We start from the raw sequence: 19,572 nt of genomic DNA, 5'->3' as shown, positions 1-19,572 counted from the left end.
GGATTCTCTTATCTTCCTCAGCCGTGACTTCGCAATTGTGGAAAGTATCAGGAAAATAACAGCAAAGTTCTTTCTTGGCGTAGGGTTCAATGGCATGGAAGTAAGGTTCTGACACAAAGAGAAGCATTTGGCCTTGTCTTTTAAAAACCATCATTTTGGGGCACCTGGCTCAGTGGGTTAAAGCCTCTACCTTCGTCTCAGGTCATGAACCTGGGGTCCTGGGATCAAGCTCCGCATTGGGCTCTTTGCCTGCTTCTCTGCCTGCTTATGATCTCTCTCTCTCTGTCAAATAAATAAATAAATAAATATTTTTTAAAAATGTTAAAAAAAAAAAAAATAAAAATCGTCATTTCCACTCTAAGTGCCGGGCAGTGACTCACAGATATTCCTGGCAATGCACTAAACCCTCCCCGCGAGGCTCGGGGAGGGGGTGTCAGTTTTACACCCACCTGTCTGCATCGAGGGAGAAGGGCTTTGGTGCGCGCGGGGCGGCTCAAGTCGGCACTTTTTGTCCTTTCGGCACAATATTGTCCTTTCCAATATTTATCTGCTGTCCTCGTTTTCAGGAGACCGAAGCGCCCGAGGAAGTCTCCAGGATAGCTCTCCTGTTCCTGAGGCGTTCACTCTGTGACAAGTCACTGCCGGCTCAGGGGTCCCACATCTGAGGTGATCACACCTGAGCAGCTGCAGAACTGCCGGCTCAGGCCTCAGCACGACTGGTGATCTCTCCACGGATGTACTGGAGAATTCTCTCAGTTAGTCCAAGGGGCCATGTGCTTGGATGAAATTCTCTCTGCACCCAGGTGCGGAGGAGGAAGCTGCTTGAGACACAGGTAACAGATGAGTCCATTTTCACTTTTTTTTTTTTTTTAAGATTTTATTTATTTGGGAGAGAAAAGAGAGAGAATGAGCAGTGGGGAGGGGCTGAGAGAGAGAGGTTGAGAGAGAGAGAGAAAAGCAGACCCCCTGCCAAACAGGAAGCCCCATGCTAGGCTCCATCCCAGGACCCTGGGATCATGATCAGAGCCAAAGGCAGATGCCTAACTGACTGAGCCACCCAGGTGCCCCTCTTTTCTTTTTTTAAAAAAGATTTTATTTACTTATCTGACAGAGAGAGAGAGACAGCAGCAGGCAGAGGAGAAGCAGACTCCCCACTGAGCAGGGAGCACAGGCGAGCCTCCATCCCAAGACCCTGGGAACATGACCTGAGCCAAAGGCAGATGCTTAACCCCTTAACCAACTGAGCCACCTAGGTGTTCCCATTTTCACTTTTCAAAATGAAACTGTTAACAGGTAAGAGCACCACCCTTAAACCGTTTTTGCTTCCTTCTCTCCCAGCACTAATGACCCAGTTTGGTTTAAACCCTTTGAGACTACTTTTCAGGCCTGACACGTGTTTCTGTAGTATCTCATTCTTTGTGTGTACTAAGGGGAGGGTTACACAATCAGGATTATACCAGATATGTCACTTTGACCCCCTTCTCACTCAGTAATATGTCTTGGAGACCCACTGTTGTTGTTACCTACACACTTAGCTCATTCTTTTTAAACCACAGCCTGGTAAGCCATAGCATGGCCCTTCCACATTGTGTAATCAGTCATTGTTTGATGGGTGTTTACATTATTTTCAATTGCTTCCTATGATAAAACTTTTTTTTTTTTTTTTTAAGCAGAACTCTGTGTACATGCCTCCTTAGGCACATGCATAAATTATTCTGGGTGGTGGCGTATATGCTCATTTCTGATTTTCAAAGGTCTTGTCAAACTACCCTTCAGAGTGTGTGTGTGTGTGTTTGTGGGAAGGGGTGTCAGTACTACTCTTTGGGGCTGTTTATTCCTGGTTTCTTGTCTGCAGTGGCTGCAGGGTGGAAGGGAGCCAAGGGAGAAAGAACTTCATCTCTAGGTGTTACAGGCTGGTTGGCTCCGCAGGGCTGGCCTCTCTGCAGTGGTGGTCAGTGGGGGCTTTGTTCCCTGGTCCATCCCTGAGCAGAATCCGAGAGCTGATGGGCCAAGGTGACAAAGGGAGCCTTTCGTGTGTGTCGTGCCTGGATCCCACCCCGACAGAGACACCAGTCGAGTTTGCAGGAGTCGCACATACAAATGTAACAGGGGTGGGGGGGGGGTTGTGGGGAAAGCCTGAAAACATTAGGTGGCAAAAAAAGGAACAAAGCAGTAAAAGAAGCTGACCACTAACTAAAGACGTAAAGGGAAAATGCCAAGCTAAATCGCACCCAGGGAGAATGGGAGGTGCAGAGGGGACCACGGGGCTCGGGGGAAACCAGGACCACAGGAAGAGGTGTGTGGAGGGTCAGATCCCAGATCCGGACTGACGATGGAGGGACCCACGGGGGAGAGGGAAGAAAGGACAGAAGGAGTGAGGAGGGACATGAAAGTGGCAAGGTACGAAGACGAGGCAGAGACGGAGCAGGGCGGGCAAGGCTGTGTCCCTGTCTGTTTGTGATTAGCACACAGCCCTGCGAAGAACGAAGAACGGAGTAAACAGAAACTTCCAGGCGTCCCCACACCCCCCTCTGAGGAGAAGCAGAAATCAGATGCTCTGTGATTAATCGTAGAGTTCAGGACACGACCACAAGCGCTGTGCGGACTTGAAATTAGCTGCCTTTTCCCGTCCCCTTGCCAAGATGGGAGTGGGGGGTGGGACGTGAGGGGGTGGGGGCCCCGCCTGCGGGGGGCCGCATGGAATTCTCCCTGGCAGAGCTCAGTGACACTGACGGGCAATCGGCCGCGTCCAGAGCAGCAGGCAGCATCCGGGGAGCGCGGGCCGGCCCGGGGGGCCCCAGGCGGCTTCCTGGAACCCCGGCTCCACGGCCGCCTACACCCGGACACAGGCCAGATAAGAGGCCGACTGCGCTATCAGAGCCCGGCAGTGCAATGTCCCCTGGCCCTCAGCACCGCAAAGAAGACCAGGGGACAGTGGCTTCCTTGTGAGCAGCCTCCGAGTGGCTAGTCTGGAAGGACTTCCTCAGCCCGACCCCTGCGCCGATGCAGATGCAGCGGGTGAGGGTCACAGCTCACCTCAGCGACAGAGAAAGCCAGGCGGCCTGGAGGAGGAGGCGTGCCCCAGCCTGAACGCCTGTACCTGCTGGATGGTGAGTGATTCTGGCGTGTGGACCAGACGCTAGAGGGAGGTGAGGTGTGAGGAGGCGAGCCCTTGCTCACACTCCAGCCTGGAGCTCCCCAGGAGAAGGGAGCCAGAGAGGGGGGAATGGGATAGGGGGGGCTTGCTGTGTGGTCTTGGGCGAGTTCTCTCCCCTCCCTGGGCCTCGGTTTGTCCATCTCTGCAATGGAGTGGCTGGAACAGAGGCTCTTTAAGGGGCTTTTACTGTGACTGTGTTTCTTGTGTATCTGTCATATGCCACTGTGCTAGGCATTTATGAAGCTCTAGCTCAGGAAATCCCCATGAGCCTTCAGAGGGGCACGTGTACCCTCCTGGTATCTGAGCAAACAGAGGCTCAGAGAAGTGAAGTGACTCACCCAAGGTCACACAGCTTTTCAGTGGCAGAGATCAGAATTAGGTCCTTGCCCTTCTGACTTGACTTGCCCTAAACTCTCCACTTCCAGTAGTCTGTATTCTGTTCTGATTCCATGATCTCTGCAGGAAGCAGGGGTGCAGGAGGAGAGGGCGTCCAGGGGAGGATTACCTGTGGGATGTAGGCAGAGAGGCTGGAGAGAGGCAGCCACAGGCTGAGCGGTCTTCACCTCTGGATGGGTGGGGGCATGCGTCCCAGGCAGGGGCTCCTGGTTGGAAGGAGCAGTGCCGGATGCCATGTGCTGTGCTCGCCTCCCTGCTGTCAGAGGCTCCCCAGGATGGGAGAAGAGGGTTAACATCAGGCAGGGGTGGAGGGAGCTGGGCGTGGCAAGAGTGGCACATGCCTCTACTAGGTTTTGTTCCAATTATATTTTGCTTTTCCAAAAATCTGTTTCAAATCATTCTGGGCCCCCACTGCTCCTCTGGATGAAACAGAATTGTGAAACACATACAGAGTTTTCCACACGCCTCCCCAGGGGGGAATCACGTATTAATATTATTGGAGGCTATCTGCATATGCAGCCCCACAGCTGTGGCAGCAGCAGCCAGATAAGCTGCGGATCGAGTCCATGAGTGTCTCCCTAGCACGGAGGAGAAGGATGCACGTTACATCCGAGGCCCGGGAAGCACACAGCAGGACCGAGGCAGGTGGGAAATCCCTTGGTGCCAGGCATCTGGGCAGAGCTGGAGATCCCGGCACCCAGATGTGGTCGCTTTTCTCTCCTCTTGGAAAATTCCACCCCGCAGCAGCTCTGTACTGACGCAGGCCTCCCTTCCATTAGGGGATTGGCTCAGAACCTCTGCCTTGGGCTTGAGTCGAGACCTGAGTGGGGGTCCTGGCGCCACCACTCCCCACCCCTCCCCCAGTCCTGAGCACACTGGGACGACTGGTCATCCTACCCACTTCTGGCCTTGATTTTTCTTGTAGACACTTCAAGGGTCTACAAGTCACCTTCCATCTCTGGGCCTCTGTTTCCTCACCTATAATATGAAGGGTTTAATTTACCCTTTCCTATTTTAGGAAACTCTAAAATCTCTGTGTAATTCTTAAAATTCCGAGAGCCTGCTTGGAGGGCACTGAAGTTCTCAGGAAGTAAGAGAAGACAACGGTCTCCCGTGAGCCCTGCCATCAGGGAAGGTCTGGAGGAGGGGGCATGCAAGTGGGCTTGAAAAAGGGACTGAGGGGTTCACTGCTGACATCAGCCATCCCAGGCCTCTGGCCCTGTGGGCCTCTGAGGGGCCAAATGGATTGCTTTCATGGGGAGTGATTTAACCCAAATGCGTGCTGACTAGGTGGCCCGTACCTACTCTGCATCAGAAGCTCAGCACCCACCCCCAGGACCCCCCAGTTCTTTCTGGGGAGCAGATGAAGGGGTATCTCACATGAGCCCACAAACTGGGCTCTTGCCTGCTCGTCCTCTCTGGCCTCCTCCGGCCTCCAGCCTCCGGCCTCCGCCTACCTGAGACTCTCAGAGCAGAGCCCCTCGTGTCCCCCGCCTTGTGGTGCCCAGGCTGCTCTGGGCTCTGGGCAGAGATGGAGGGACCAGCTTCTTCCCCAATCCGTGCCACGTGGTCCCTACACCGTGGTGTGCTGGACACAGCTCGTCCCGGCTTTGGAAAGCCAATGGTCAGACTGTCAGAAATGTGGTGAATGAGTTGCTAAGCAGAGCCATCATTAAAAATTAAATTTCGCAGACTTCTAATTAAATCAACGATGTTACAAAGGTCATGAGTACTCACTGCTCATCCCTTTCCCTGTCTGAAAGGATATCTGGCTGCTCTCGAGGCTCCCAAGGTGACTTTTGTCCACGCTGCCTGGTCGAAGCCCACCTGATAGTCCGCTGTTGTGTATCTCTCCCCGAGTCCCCGTGCAGTGACCCCGGGTTGGTGGCCCCGGAAATTGGCCCCCGTGGGAGCCCTTATACCATGGGAACTGGTAACAGGACGAAGCAGGGCTCGGTTTATTGTTTTGCTGATTGCCTAGATTTGAGGGAAAAGACAGGAAAAGTTAACAATGAAGATGAAACGTAAGACTGTCCCCATCTGTGGTTGTTCGGTTGTGAAGAGCCCCACAATGAAGGCGCAGGTTTCCTTCACTGACAACCTGCACTTTGTTGTGTCACTTTTGTCTGACTCCTTAAGGTAAAGGAAAATCCGCACCAGCCTCGAGCCACTCTCGCTCGTCACTTCTAAGTGTGGGCTGACTACAGATACAAGGGCTGGGGGCCAAAATCAACAAACCCTTTCCGTGTGACTCAGTTGAGTATATATGAAACTTCCAACGGGGTACTGTAAATTTTGTTTTTATTTGCAAATTGTGTGCTGCACACCCTTTATACCAGTACAATCTATAATAAACCCAAGTGTGCATCTGTGTGCATATATTCATGTGTACACACGTATGCACGCACATACATGTATACACACACACAAGCTCTCTCCTGGAGTGCCTGCTGCTAACATTCACCAGCACACCACTGGTCCCACAGTTCATACGCTTGTGCCCAGGGTCTCAGAAACCCTGGCATGGACCGTCTTTGGTCCTTATCCAGAGGGAGTCAAACTCCAGGTACTGAGCCTGGACACAAATACTTCAGTTTCCTCCTCTTGCCTAAAACATACCCACAGCCCAACTCCTCACTCCCGTTCTGAGCAATGGAACGGATACAGAGACTGGGCTGGGCAGGAGCTGTTGTCTCCACAGGCCACCTCTGGGCCCCAGCGTGGACAGTGGCGGCCCGGGGTTCCCTCACCACCTTGCCTGGCTCTGTGTGCGGGGGCACTTCCGGTGACCTGTCGGGCAGCTCCTGGTTAATTTCATCCACTTAAGGTCTTGCTCCTGCCGTACTTTATTTTCATGTGCAGAGCACGACTCTCTAATAGAAACGGCATCTTGGAACAAGCAGGAGGAGCAGCTAAGCCAAATCTATAGGAAAGTTAAGACAACTTTCTATTTTTAGAAACCCTGGGAGCCAGGTGGGCCCTTTCCAGTTCTCCCAAGCCAGTGAGCGGCAGAGGAAAGTATTTCTCATTCCTGAATTCTGTCTCTTATGGTCGAGGCCAAGGCAGAGGCCCAGGTGGGGACCCTGGCTCAGAGCAGCACAGTTAGGAAGGCGAGAATGGAGCCATGCTCACAGCACTTTTAAAAACAATTATAAATGGGTTTTATAATTATTTTATTTTGTGTGCTCAGAAGGGTGATCCTGAGTCTCAATCTCAGTGGCCCTCACCCCAAGCAACCCAGTAAGAGTCAGGTGTCTACTCCTCCAGACCATTTGTTCACTCATTTTTGCATTTTTTGGGTTAATTTTAGTTTTCAAATATGGATTCTATATGTTCTATTCTGCATCTTCCTGTTTCCACTTGATAATAGATCCTGAGTGTTCATCCATATTGGCTCATGGAGACCTAAAACCTTCCTTTCGATGCCTGCATATCAGAAGTCCCAGGAGGTTGGAAGAGGGGATCTATTTTGATAACCAAATCTCTATTTTCTAATCAGGTCGCACACTTTCTTGACCCCAAAACCCAAGTAGAACCCAACTGCTTCTACTTTTCAGTAAAAAGAAATTCTACTGGCTTTCCCTTCAACCTGTGTCTGGAAGCTGGCCTATTCCTGTCCCCTCCCCTCCCCTCGCCCTGGCCCATAAGGCCAGTTCTCTCTGGGCTTTTACAGGTGTCTCCTCACTGGTGTCTGCTTCTCTTGCCTCTGTGATGGTCTGTTCTCTATCTGCAGCCAGCGGGGTCCTGTTAAAATGAAATCAGATCCTGTTCCTCCTCTGTTCAGAACACCCTCCTGACTCCCCAGTCCTAGGTCCACCTCACCCAGAGTAAAAGGTTAAGTCCTCACCATGACCGCAAGGTCCTATAAGATCTGGACTTCATCTCCCCTGCTCTCCCCCTTGCCACATTTGCTGTTCTCAATTGTGCCAGACACAGTCCTGCCTCAGGACCCTTGCACTGGCTTTCCCCACTGCCTGAGACACTCCCTCTCCAGATTTCCACATGGCTCATTCCTTACCACTTACCATCATCTGGCATATTTTTTTTTCCTTTACTTTTTCTTTTAAATATTATTTACTTACTTATTTGAGAGCGAGCAAGCAAGAAAGCACAAGTAGGGGAAGTGGCAGAGGGAGAAGCAGACTCCCCACTGAGTGGGGAACCTGATGTGGGACTTGATCCCAGAACTCAGGATCATGCTGAAGGCAGACACTTAACCCACTGAGCCACCCAGGTGCCCCGTATTTTTCTTTTCTTAAATGTCCCCTACCGGAATGTGAGTTTCCTGAGGGTACAGGTGTATGTGTATACACACACACTTTTTTTGCCTGTTATGTTCAGTGTTCTATTCCATAGTAGGCACTCAATAAAACTTGAAGAAATACCTGGTTTGCTTTGTTGCCAAGAGTGACAGAGCAGTCAGACCTCCTGGGAGAACTGTGAATTGGGGTCACCAGGAATCTCTAGCCAGGGACTCCATTTCATTTATGAATGCCATACTTCTATGCATGTGTCAACACATGCAGTGGCCGTTCATTTGCAGGACGGTGAGAGTCAGCAGACGCACACATCATCAGACGCGCTGTCAAACCAGCCCAGGCCCAGACTGGACCCCTCAAGTGGCTCCTGTGCTCAGCCCCTGTCTGTCTCAGGTAGGCTTGCAGGGCTGGTAAAACAACACCATCTCCCACACCGGTGTTCAGAAATACTGAGGGTCAGGCAGGTTATGGGATCTGTTGTGGGATCTGCTATGGCCTGGCGGCTGTCACTGTGCTGTCCCTTGGACTGGATCGGTCACCCCTGGTCCGGAGCATGCCCGTCCCTGCCTTCCGAATGAGCGAGGACGGGCCCTGCAGATGCGAGCATGTGGAGGAGGGCAGGCACGCACCTTCCGAATGCACGGCTGGATGCCACCCCCCTCCACCCCACCAGGGACCAGACAGTCCTACACCTGATTAATAGCAGAGGGAAAGGCCAAAGACCTTGCTCACTTGCCCAGCAGCCCCTGTTAGATCCCTGGTCTCCAAAGCTTCCCTCGAGACTTATAAAAGAGAGCTCAGGTTAGAAGTGAATTAATCATACCTCCTCAGGACACGCTCGCCCTTTCATCTAGCAGTCTCGCCACATTTATTTATAAAATAAAACCCCCCACAGAGCCACCCCCCAGCCTGGGGACTAGAACTTTGACAACTATCTATAACCCACTTACATGCTCCTTCCCACCGCAGTAGCTACAATCTTGAATTTTGTGTTTTTCTATGACTTCTTATTTTTAGGTTTTTGGGTTTTGTTTCTGTTTGTTTTTTTAGAGAGACAAGGAGAGAGTGTGCATGCATGTGGGAGAAGGGCAGAGGGAGGTGGAGAGAGAGCATCCAAGCAGACTCCCTGCTGAGCAAGGAGCCCAACACGGGGCCTGATCTCCACCCGGAGATCATGACCTGAGCCAAAATCAAGAGCTGGGACTTAACCGAGGAGCCATGGAAAGGTGCTCCTTTCTATGGCTTTTTAAAGAATGGTGGTAAAGGATACATAAAACTGACCATTTTACCCATGTTCAAGTATACAATTCAGTGGCATCAAGTACATTCTCAACATCATATGGCCGTCCTCACATCTGTCTGCAGAACTTCATCATCTCAACCTCCCTTTTCTAAAAAAAAGTATTTATGCCCAAACAGTAAATTATTTTTACTTATTTTTGAACTTTATAAAAAGATCTAGTTGTCTTGTGCCACTTCTGTTTTCATGAAGCATTTATCACTACAACTCATCCCCGTGGTTGCACAGGGCTCCGTGCTTCCTCATCTCCCGCTGCCAGATGTGGCAAACCATGCGTTTCCCACATCTAGAGGCTTCCGGGTTGCTTGGCACCGGCGCGCTTGCTATCACAGGCACCGGTGCACTCGCTGTCACAGGCACCGGTGCGCTTGCTATCACAGGCGGCGCCGCTCTGAGCATCCTCGCACCGGCCCCAGTACGCACACGCTGGCGTGCGTCTCCTGCGTCCACCCGGAAGCAGGACTGCTGGGTTGCAGACAATATGAAATCACTCCCCGAACTATTTTCCACAGTGGCTCTGCCAATTCACAGGTGCCCTCGACCGTGCGGCATTTGCCTGATGGCTTCCTTTCTGCCACTGGAATGGGTGGAATTTCCCCTGCATCTCCACCGCTGCCACCATCACAGGCCTGGCTGCCACTTGCTGTGTGTCTCCAGGTCTAAGAACAGCCTTGAGCGGGCTGCAGGCTCGTGATGTCTCCCATCTTCGTGGCAGAGCTGCACCGGGAGGGGAACCGAGCCTGACGGCCACACTACAGGAAGGAGAATGTGGAGAGGGCATGTAAGACGGTGTCCTCCTAGCATCTATCGCTCGGTCCTGCCTTTACTCAACCTGGTTCTTACCACAGGTAGGACCTAGGGGCAGGGACAAATCCTTGCTTGTGACAGGTGTCACTGCTCACACTCACTGCTCACACTCTACCTGTATTGCTGTTAATCCATTCAACCCTCAGACCCCAAGAACGGAGGGGCTCTTAAAGGCCCCACTTCATAGATATGGAAACTGAGGAGGAGTAAGTTTAAGTGACTCTTTTATTTAAAAAAAAAAAAAAAGATTTTAGTTATTTGAGAGAGTAAAGGCAGAGGGAGAAAGAATCTGAAGCAGATTCCACACTGAGCGCACAGGCAAACATGGGGCTCAAACCTGTAACCACAAGACCATGACCTGAGCCAAAACCAAGAGCTGGACGCTTAACTGACTGAGCCGCCCAGGCGCCCCGAGAGGTTAAGTAACTTGCCTGGAATCCCACAGGTAGGAAATGGCAGAGATGGGGTTGCATCTGGTCTGTTTGGCTCCCTCCAGAGATGGCTCCCTCCAGAGGTTATGCCATCTCTTCATAGGGCCTAGGAGTTAAATGTCACAAATTCTTCAACCCTACAGACTTGGGTTCATGTCCTGGACCCCCTACGACCATGCTGTGTGGCTCCGGGCAGGTTACTCTCTGCACCTCTAAAATCGTGGGAGCTCTCCTTTCTAGAAGCTTCATTAGATACTCTTTTTTGTACCTTATTGTTTCTTTTTTAAAATTTATTTATCTGAGAGAGAGAGAGACCGCGCACATGAGAGGGCATAAGCAGGGGGAGTGGCGGAGGGAGAAGCAGACTCGATCCCAGGACCCCAGGAATCATGACCTGAGATGAAAGCAAACGCTTAACCAAACGCTTAACCAACTGAGTTACCCAGGGATCCCCACCTTCTTGTTTCTTTTTTTTTTTTAAATTTATTTATTTATTTGTGAGAGAGAGTGAGCGAGCGAGCGAGCACAAGCAGGCAGAGGCAGAGAGAGAGACGCTGAGGAAGGAGCCCAATGCGGGACTTGATCCCAAGACCCTGGGATCATGACCTGAGCTGAAGGCAGCAGCTTAGCCGACTGAGCCACCCAAGTGTCCCCAGCCTTCTTGTTTCTTGTTGACTTGTGTGCCTATTCCCCGTATTTCCCTGGAATCCGTTCATTAGCTTATATCTGCCAGTGCTCATCCCTGGAGCGCAGAGGGGAGGAAGTCCAGGGATCAGGGCACGGGGTACCCTAAGCCAACTGCTATTTCTAGGAGAAGGGATGTGGTGCTGGGCAAGAGGAGAACAAATGTCCATTCCAGACTGGGCAGCTCTGGGCCAGTGACCTTTGTGACCATCCTATTTCGAGAAAGGCCGATCTGGCTGAGTGGCAGCCTGCTCCGGCCACCTCTGGCCTCACCTATGGGAGGCGGGCGGCTGTGCGCGGGCAGTTGCACACAGCATGTCTGGAATACCTATTCCTAAGGGTAATTCCCAGGGATAAAGCATGTTTATACTTTTTTGGGGGGAAAAATTCCATTTCTGTTGCCAATTAGTTCTGCTTGAGAACAGCTTTTCTCAACACCAACACGTTGGCCGACCAACCTTGAGTTCTGTTGATTAGCTCCAAAGTGGGGAAAAAAGTAATTTCTTTCTTTCCTTCCTCCACCCCCAACCGTGAAACCCGGCTGTTCGTGATGAAAGGGGTCCTGTGGATCGTTTAGTTTTCCTTGTCATGACTCCAGGAAAGGCTATAAAAATAATCAGTGGGCCCCGCTGGCCGTAATTGACTGTAGAGAGCAGTTGGCTACCACAGCGTCTGAGTTATCGGAATCTGTTGCAGACGCAGGAGGCTTCAGTCAAGCTCCTCTGATTACACCTGCTCCCCCCTAACCCGGGCCAGCGTGGGCTGGGAAGTGCTGGAGGTTATCTGAGCTTTTCTCTTCTTCCCCAGGTTCCAGGGAGTTCCTGGAGGAGGGACCCCTGGTGAGATGGAGAAGGGGGAGGCTAGAAGGCAGGGGGTTCTGATGTGCTCTGCCTACACCGAGCCCCTGCTCCACGGTGTAGCCATGAGCCTTGGGCCAGGGACCTGACCCCTGGGTGCCTCCGTTTCCTCATTTTAAAGTGCTAACAGTCTCTCCTCCTGGGACTGATGTAGGATCAAATGAGTTAATGCATGTGGGAGGGGCTCAAATCCTTCATAAAAGTCAGCTTTTACTTCTCAAAACCCTCTCCCGCTGACACCTGAGTCATGTGTGGTTGTGCCAAAGCACCTCGACCTAGTCCCCTGCTGATGGACTCTAAGTCGGTTCCAATCTTTTGTGATCGCAAATAATGCTGCATTGAATAGCCTGTGGCTCTGTGTACCCGCCCCTCCCCTAAGGTATGTGACCCCCACGATAACCTTGGCTCTGGACTTTGCTTCTTGGGGCCTGCAGAATGAGAGATGTGCGGGTGAAGGGTCAGCCCTGGCCTGGCATGCGGACAGGCCGGCAGGAGGCCGGGTCGGGCCCTCCCCAAGCCAGGCGGGACAGATTCCTCCTGAGGCCCTCAGGGGAGTGAGGCGCCAAGCGGTGAGTTTCAAAGGGTTGAGGCCATCCAGCTCCCAGGTTCCTGGAAAATGTCCTGAGGTGGATCTGGGGAGAGGGAATCTGCACTACACAGGCTCTCCCCATCCTCTGCAATCCTCTTCCCCGAGGAAGCCTCCTGAGATCTGGACTCCAAACACCCCTGACTGTCTCTGCACTGATTTAGCACCAGTGGTATCCAGCTTCCTTTGGGGAGGCAGAAGGCATGGCCATTGAGAGTCTTAGAAGTGCAAGAAGGCTGGGTTTGGTCCTAACTTCTCAGGGCTCCCACCCCTGTAACCCCTGCCCTTCTGCCTCCTCCTCTGTTCGGGCGGGGTAATGATTACGGTGATGGCAACAACTTCTCTGGAAGGTCTTCGGAGGTTGCAGTGACGTAACATGCTGTAACACTAGGAAGTGTCTGACACCATGTCAGGCGTGAGAAATACAAGCTTGTATGAGGAATGTCTCGCTACGGGTGGGTCCAGATCTCACCGCACTGAGCTGTGGGTCCTTGCAGGCAGAATGTCTCATTTGAAGCAGAGTCTAAAGGGAGTCCAGACTCACTGTGTGGCCTTGAGCAAGTCATACCCCCTCTGAACTAAGTTTTCTCTCAAAAACGTGGTTGTAATGGCACGATCTGGCAGATGGGTCTTGAGGATTAAGAGAGGCAAAGCTCAGGGTCTGTGAGTGCCGGATACGTGGTGGGGACTGCTGACCCTGATCATCAGCAGTGGTAACGGTGGTAAACAGCCTCCCAGAAACCGGAACAGCACTGTGCACACAGCTGGTGCTTAGGGAACACATATGGATGGATGGATGGTGTCAAGTCTGTTTGTTATAAAGTGGGGTCTGGGAGAGGCCCTGTTAGGGGGACTCATTTCCCATGCTGCTGACCCCTTTGGGAGAACAGAGGAGAGAGCGCCACAGGACCATACCTGCACTTTCGACATCTACTCTACTCTGTGATCTGAGGGATCTGGGCTCATCACCCCATTTTACTGATAAAAAATCCAGGGCCCAGAGAAAGGGGAGCTCACTGGCCCCTGGTGGCACACACAGCAGCTCTCACTTGTCCTGACTTTGTGCAGTGGTCTTCACCCTGACCCTCTGCCCTGTGCAGGAAATGGACCTCGGGAATGAGATACAGTGTCCCTCTGTGGCCACAGCCCTTGCACATTTCTGACATTTTTGTGTCCTGGGACAAAGGGTGAACAAACTCACACGAACTATTCTGGTTTCCTGGTGGAAAAACACTTCTGACCCGGGGTGGGGGAACTTTGCTGTTGGTTTTGCTTCTCTTCAGCCCCTCTCTGCCCTACGTTAATGACTCAGCAGCAGCGATAGTAGCAAATCCAGATCGTGAAAATCCAGGGATAACCTTAAGAATTGTTTGCGGGTACTGAATGGGTCAGAGGGCTCCCTGGACCGGGAGGCTGGCCCTGGGGGGCTGGCTTCGGCTGCTGCTGCCCTTGGCCTGAGCAGGTGAACTAATGAATGAGCAGATATCCACTGCCTTCACGTGGCCTTCTTCCTCCTCTAAGGACACCAGTCTTTGGATTGGGGTCCAATCCAAAGGGTGACCTCATCTTAACCAGTTCTGCCTGTAAAGACTCCATTTCGAAATAAGGTCACACTCAAAGTTCCTGGGTTGATGGGACTTTGTGACATCGGGGGGCCACCACCCCTGGGAAACAGTAGCCCTTCCTATAGTGCCTCTCACACCGACTTCATGTGGCACCAATGATGTGTTGGGCACTCCTCTGTGCTTTCATTCCCTCCCCGGATCAGGCCTCTCCACAGTTCTAGGATTATCTCTGTTTGAGGCCAGAGAGGTGAACTGACTCGTGTAAGGTCACACAGCTGGTAAATAGCACATTTGGGAGCAAACCTATTCTTTCTGACTCCAAAGCTGGTAAGGTTTTGAGACCCTCCAATCCCATTCCAAGGGCTTGGAGTCCTCATCCTTTCTCTCCGAGTCCCGGCCATTCGAGCTATGCTGTCTCCTGGCCCACACCTCCCTCCTCTCTCTCCAGACACCTCTCCCCCAGAGAGGCTATAAAGAGGCAGGGGAAGTGTTGCGGGGGGCTGGATCTTGTTTTCACAATGGCAAACATGAAGCTGCGTTCTGCCTGGGGTCACGGGTGCCCGGCTCTCCTGCAGGCAGAAAGCTTGCGACCCTTGTGCGCGTAAGAGCATGTCAGACGCATACATGTCATCCTTGACATCTGGTAACATTTTAAGTGTCTTGACTTGGGCTTACAAATTGAAAAATGGTCCATTAAGGTGTGATCTATTCGTCATCGAGACAATGCTATTTAATGCTCACAAAGTGATTCACTCTGTTGGGTCCACAAACCCAGACTCCTTGGGCCAGACCTGGCGAAGGCATTTTGCAGGAAGGATGAAGCTGTTTCTCTGACAGCCAGGGGAGAGCGGGGGCCTGGTGGGCCGGAATGGAGCCTTACAAAGAAAAATGAGTGGCTGCCAGATGATGTATGGCCGTTTACCCTTTAACACGTCTGTGTTGCGCCATGGAAATAACTTGCTTTGGCTAATGGGAGATGTGTGCAATCAGGAGTTTCTCAAAGCCATGAGCTCGGAGCCATGAGGAAGGATTGTAATTTCCAACAACTGGGGCTTTGGGGCCTTAGGAATTGTATGCTCTGTCGGCATAGAGAGCCAGGAGCCTTCTCCTAGCCAGTGAGCAAGTTGGAGGCCCCTGGGCAGATCAGGGGCTCCCTAGGAACAAAGTCAGCCTGCAGAACTTTGCCTCCCCACCCCAGAGGAGTGGGATGGGGGATGTTAAGAGTTGAGAGAGTGGCTAGCAAGTGTGTAGGAGCCAGCCACATCACAGAGAGCATTGCCCCAAAGCCAGACCTGCCTGGGTTCAAATCCTGCCTCTCCCACCAACCAGCCAGGCCTTAGACAGCCCCTCTATAAAACAGGGATTCTAACAGAACCTACCTTGGAGGTGTTCGGGGATTTCCTGAGCTAGCGGCACAGAGAGAGTTCTCAAGAATGCTAATCATTGTTATCATGCTGGGTTGCTGGGGTACAGAGAGGAGCCGGCCAGGACAAGAGAGAAACAGCGCTGTGCCTTCTGGCTGTGGGTCTAGGGGCAGGCTCCTAACTTGCTGCACGCACCCAGTGCAAGAGGTTTCTCCCAGTTTCTGCCCCTCGGGACAATCGGGAAACCAGTAATAATGTCGGCTGTCACCCAGCTCGGCCAGCCCATGTGCCCAGAATCCAAGAAGTGGGATTAGCTTGAGTAGGGAGAACGCAGGAGGAGGGCTAGAGCTAGGGTTACCATGAGCCACCACCCACGACAGGTGGGCTGTCTGTGGACTGCCAGTCCGTGTGCGTGGCTGCAGACATTACGGGTCTGATTCATGCCCCCAGCTCAGCAGTGAAGGGAGGACAGACACAGCCATGTGGTCCCTGTGCCCCTTCTGCTCAACTGGCTCCAACCCCAGACGAGATGGGAGATAGATGTGTGCATCTCTGGGCCCTTAAAACTGCGGCGATAGTTAAGAGGTGGCCATCACAGCGGGGCCAGCTCAGATTTGGGGATCACAAAGACCTAGGGCAGGGAAGGCTGGACATGCCTCCAAGTAGAAAGTCTGTTCTGACTTGAAGTCAGGCATCTGTTACCCTGTGAAGGCTGAAGGCTGAAGGCTGACCCTCCCCCCTCCCCATTCCCATCTCCCTCAGGGCTGACTGCCCAGGAGCAGTGGCCAGCTCATGGTACTCATGCCAGCTGGCTGCGGCTGTCCCACGAGGGTCAGTTTCTCGAGCTATCAGATGCTGTGGCTGCCGGCTTGTTTGTCTCCACAGCATCAAGCCTGGCCAGCTTTTGGGCAACAGCAGCTCCATGGAGAACATAATCCAGGAAGGAGGGACAGCAGAACCCAGAGTGGGGATGGCTAGGTGGCCGGTAAAACGCTGGGCACCCTGACCGCAGGCAGCTCTGAGCACTGGTCCTTTATTTTAAGTAAGTTCTCCGCCCAATGTGGGGCCTGAACTTACAACCCCCAGATCAAGAGTCGCATGCTCCACAGACTGGCCAGCCAGGCACCCCTGAGCACTGGTCTAGGTCCCCAGGAGAAACTCACTGGGACAAAGTGAGGGTAGAGGTGGGGCTTCACATTGGGGAGGGACCTTCCTGGGGGTTCCCGCAGAGCACCTGGCCTTGTGGCAGCTACTCAGCGAGGACTCCCCCCAGCCTCTCTCTGCCCGACCCCTCGGGCTTCATTTCCTGATTCTGTAATCTCACTGCTCCAGCCAGCTGTCCCATTCCTTCATTTGTTCATTTTGCGTCCTCACGATGAGCCCAGAAGGTGGGGGTGCACCAGTTACGCCACTTCCGAGATCGAGGGACACACATGAATTTAAGCAGCTGGGTCAGGGGCACAGAGCTAACAAGGGGCTGGATTAGTTATCCGCCGCTGCGTGACACATGTCCCCACAACTAAATGCCTTAAAACAACACAGGTCTCTGATCTTACAGTTTCGGCAGGTCGGGGTGCAGGCGCGGCGGCCGGGTCCTCTGCTTCGGGCTCTGTCACAGGCACGGCGAGGTGTCGGTGGGGCTCCACTCGTCTCAACACGGAGAGGCAGGATCCGCTACCCGGTTCGCTCAGAAGTGCAGGAGTCCCTTCTTCTGGCGGTGGTGGCCCTCCGTTCCCCACCACGGGACCCTTGTCCAGCATGGCCGGTCGCTTTGGCAAAGTGAGCCTGCCGGGAAGGTGCGTGCGTGAGGGGGTACGTGCGCATGCGCGGGCGCGTGTGCGTGCACGTATGTGCGTGCGTGTGCACATGCGCACAGGTGCCTAGCGTGCGGGTGTGCGGGTATGCGTGCGGGTGTCTGGGGGCGCGGTTGAGTCACCGATGATGGAGGTGGCATCACATGGCTTTTGCGACTTTCTAGTAAAGCAAGTCGCGGGGTCCGCTGGCACCGAGGAGGAGAGAGCGAAGGCCAGGCGGCGGGAACCCCGCCCGCCCCCCTCCCCGGAGGACCAGCAGCCGCATGCTGGTGACGGACCTTGAGGCTGCATCTTTACCCACAGCATCACGTGCCTCTGCGGGGGCGAGAGGGGGGGAGTCTTTTCATTAGTTCCCGTAACTGAGCTGAGATTTCTCACAAACCCTAGTCCCAGGGCAACAAGGAAGAGCACTCGATTTGGTCTAATCTGGTCAATTTAATCTGACCCAGTACTTGAGCTCTGTAGGTAATGTTCTGTCTCGGATTTCCTTCTGCTCCATCCTTAGCCCTGCCAAGGTGGCATAGGGTCTGGAGCCCCGAGGCTCGCTGGTGGATCGGGTCGGTGTCTCTAGCCATTCTGTTGCCTAGGATCACTACAGGCCTTTCTGGCGCTTGCGACTGAAGCTGGCGGCTAGAAAAACACATGCTCTGGGCCCGGAGCCCTGCCTGGCTGACTTGTCTCTTCACTGGCTCAGAGCCCTTGTCTCCACTGCATCTGACCCTGCTGGGGCTGTCTACCCCTCCGAACACAGGGTCCCCCCTATGAAAAGCGACATCCTGGGTCCTATCCCAGCCATGGGAGGACACCGTGTAGCTAGGGAAAGTGCAACATTGGGGAAAGTTTCCTGTCAACCTGGAGCATCTGCACTGTCCCCCCAACTTAAACTGGTGGGCAGTGGTCCCAATGCAGCTTCCGCCTCAGGTCTCCAGAGGGTCACTGCAAACCCTGCCTTTGGAGCAGGTTTTCCTTGTATTGAACAAACTAACACACACAATATAAATAAATAATAACATGAAAAAGAAGTAGCTGATACTTAGAATGCTTGTAAATGCCAGAGTCTACACTAAGCACTTCACACACTTACACACATTCATAGCAACTCTCTGAGAAAGTTCTTTAAGTCCCATTTTACAGCATGCGGAGACTGGGACACAGAGATGTGAAAAAATTTGCTCCCGGTCCAAGAGTTCTTAAGTGACAGAGCTGGGATTTGAACCCAGGGGCTACCTGGGATGTCTTCCCTTCTTCTATGCATGCTCTCCTTCTGCCCTAGGTAGCAAGTGTGGGGTCATGGGTGAAGGGAGACCTCTATTTTATTGACAGTTTGGGAAAGTATTCTGCCTTTGCTATGTTTGTTGGCATCTAAAAGACTTTAAAAAAATGTTTTCTCATGGTGGTGGGTTTTAAGCCTACTGTTTTGTGGCAAAATCTGATTTCATTATGAGCAACTGAATATTGCCACGATCCTGCTGTTTGTTCCTCTAAACGAACAGAAGTTTTCCCTGGTGGATGGATATCTGAGGACCAAGGGGAAGGACTGTTTACCCAGAGAGGCATGGAGGAAAGCACAGTCCTATTTTTCACACTATAACTTGTTACAGAAATGATCACACAATTAGAGTTGTGGCAAGTGTGCTGAAGGAGAAACTTTCAGAGCAGTGAGTGTGTTTAACAATTGCCTTCATCTATTAAAAAAAAATAATCTAAAAAAAAAAAGAAAAAACAATTGCCTTCGTCTGTTCAGGTACTGTGACACAGTACCATGGACTCAGTGGTCAGAGTCTTCATCACAGCTCAGTCCCTATCGGCAGACTCTGGGACCTGGGCAGAGGGCCAGCCTCAGATTCCCTACCTGGGGAAGAAAGGGCCATCCCTCACCTCAGAAAGGATGAGGCGGCTGGGTGTCCAGAGTGTGAGCAGGCATGTGGACAAGGCGTGCTGTCAGGACCCCCCCAAGGCTGAATGATGCCAAAGTTCTGCGACTGCCCCCCCATTGCTCTCTCTCCTCCAACCTCCTGCACTCCCGCCCCGGTCTAAGCTGATCTAAAGGAGAGAACCACAAATACTGATACTATAACTGCTGTGGACTATGTCAGGCTGTCTGAGTACTCCAGTGTCAGATTCTCAGAGGTGGGTGGTATCATTCACATTTTATGGAAAGCTGAGGCTCAGAGAGGTGAAGCAACTTGTCCACAATGACACAGCAAGAATGTGGCAGCCTCGGTTTTGTCCCCAGGTCTGTCTGACATCAAAGCCTTTGCTAGGCTTCCATTGCTGCTGTGCCTTCCAGGTTCCTGAATGGAGGCGAGGGGTGTGGGGAGAAAAGAATTTGCTCCCCCCGACCCAAAAAAT

The 19,572-nt window shown here is 52.5% G+C and overlaps 1 protein-coding gene across 1 annotated transcript in view; it reads left to right on the top strand.

Moving 5' to 3' along the window:
* Positions 1–2,728: 2,728 nt before the first annotated feature.
* Positions 2,729–19,572, top strand: part of RIPOR3 (RIPOR family member 3) — a 71,822-nt gene continuing 54,978 nt past the window's right edge. The window contains 1 exon segment of the mRNA XM_059407221.1: positions 2,729–3,110. Coding sequence (XP_059263204.1) covers positions 3,108–3,110 — 3 coding nt within the window. The 5' untranslated portion in view covers positions 2,729–3,107.

Source organism: Mustela nigripes, chromosome 7, assembly GCF_022355385.1.
Source record: "Mustela nigripes isolate SB6536 chromosome 7, MUSNIG.SB6536, whole genome shotgun sequence".
Classification (NCBI taxonomy): domain Eukaryota; kingdom Metazoa; phylum Chordata; class Mammalia; order Carnivora; family Mustelidae; genus Mustela; species Mustela nigripes.
Note: the sequence above shows the minus strand (reverse complement) of the source record. Positions and strands in the feature narration are given on the sequence as shown.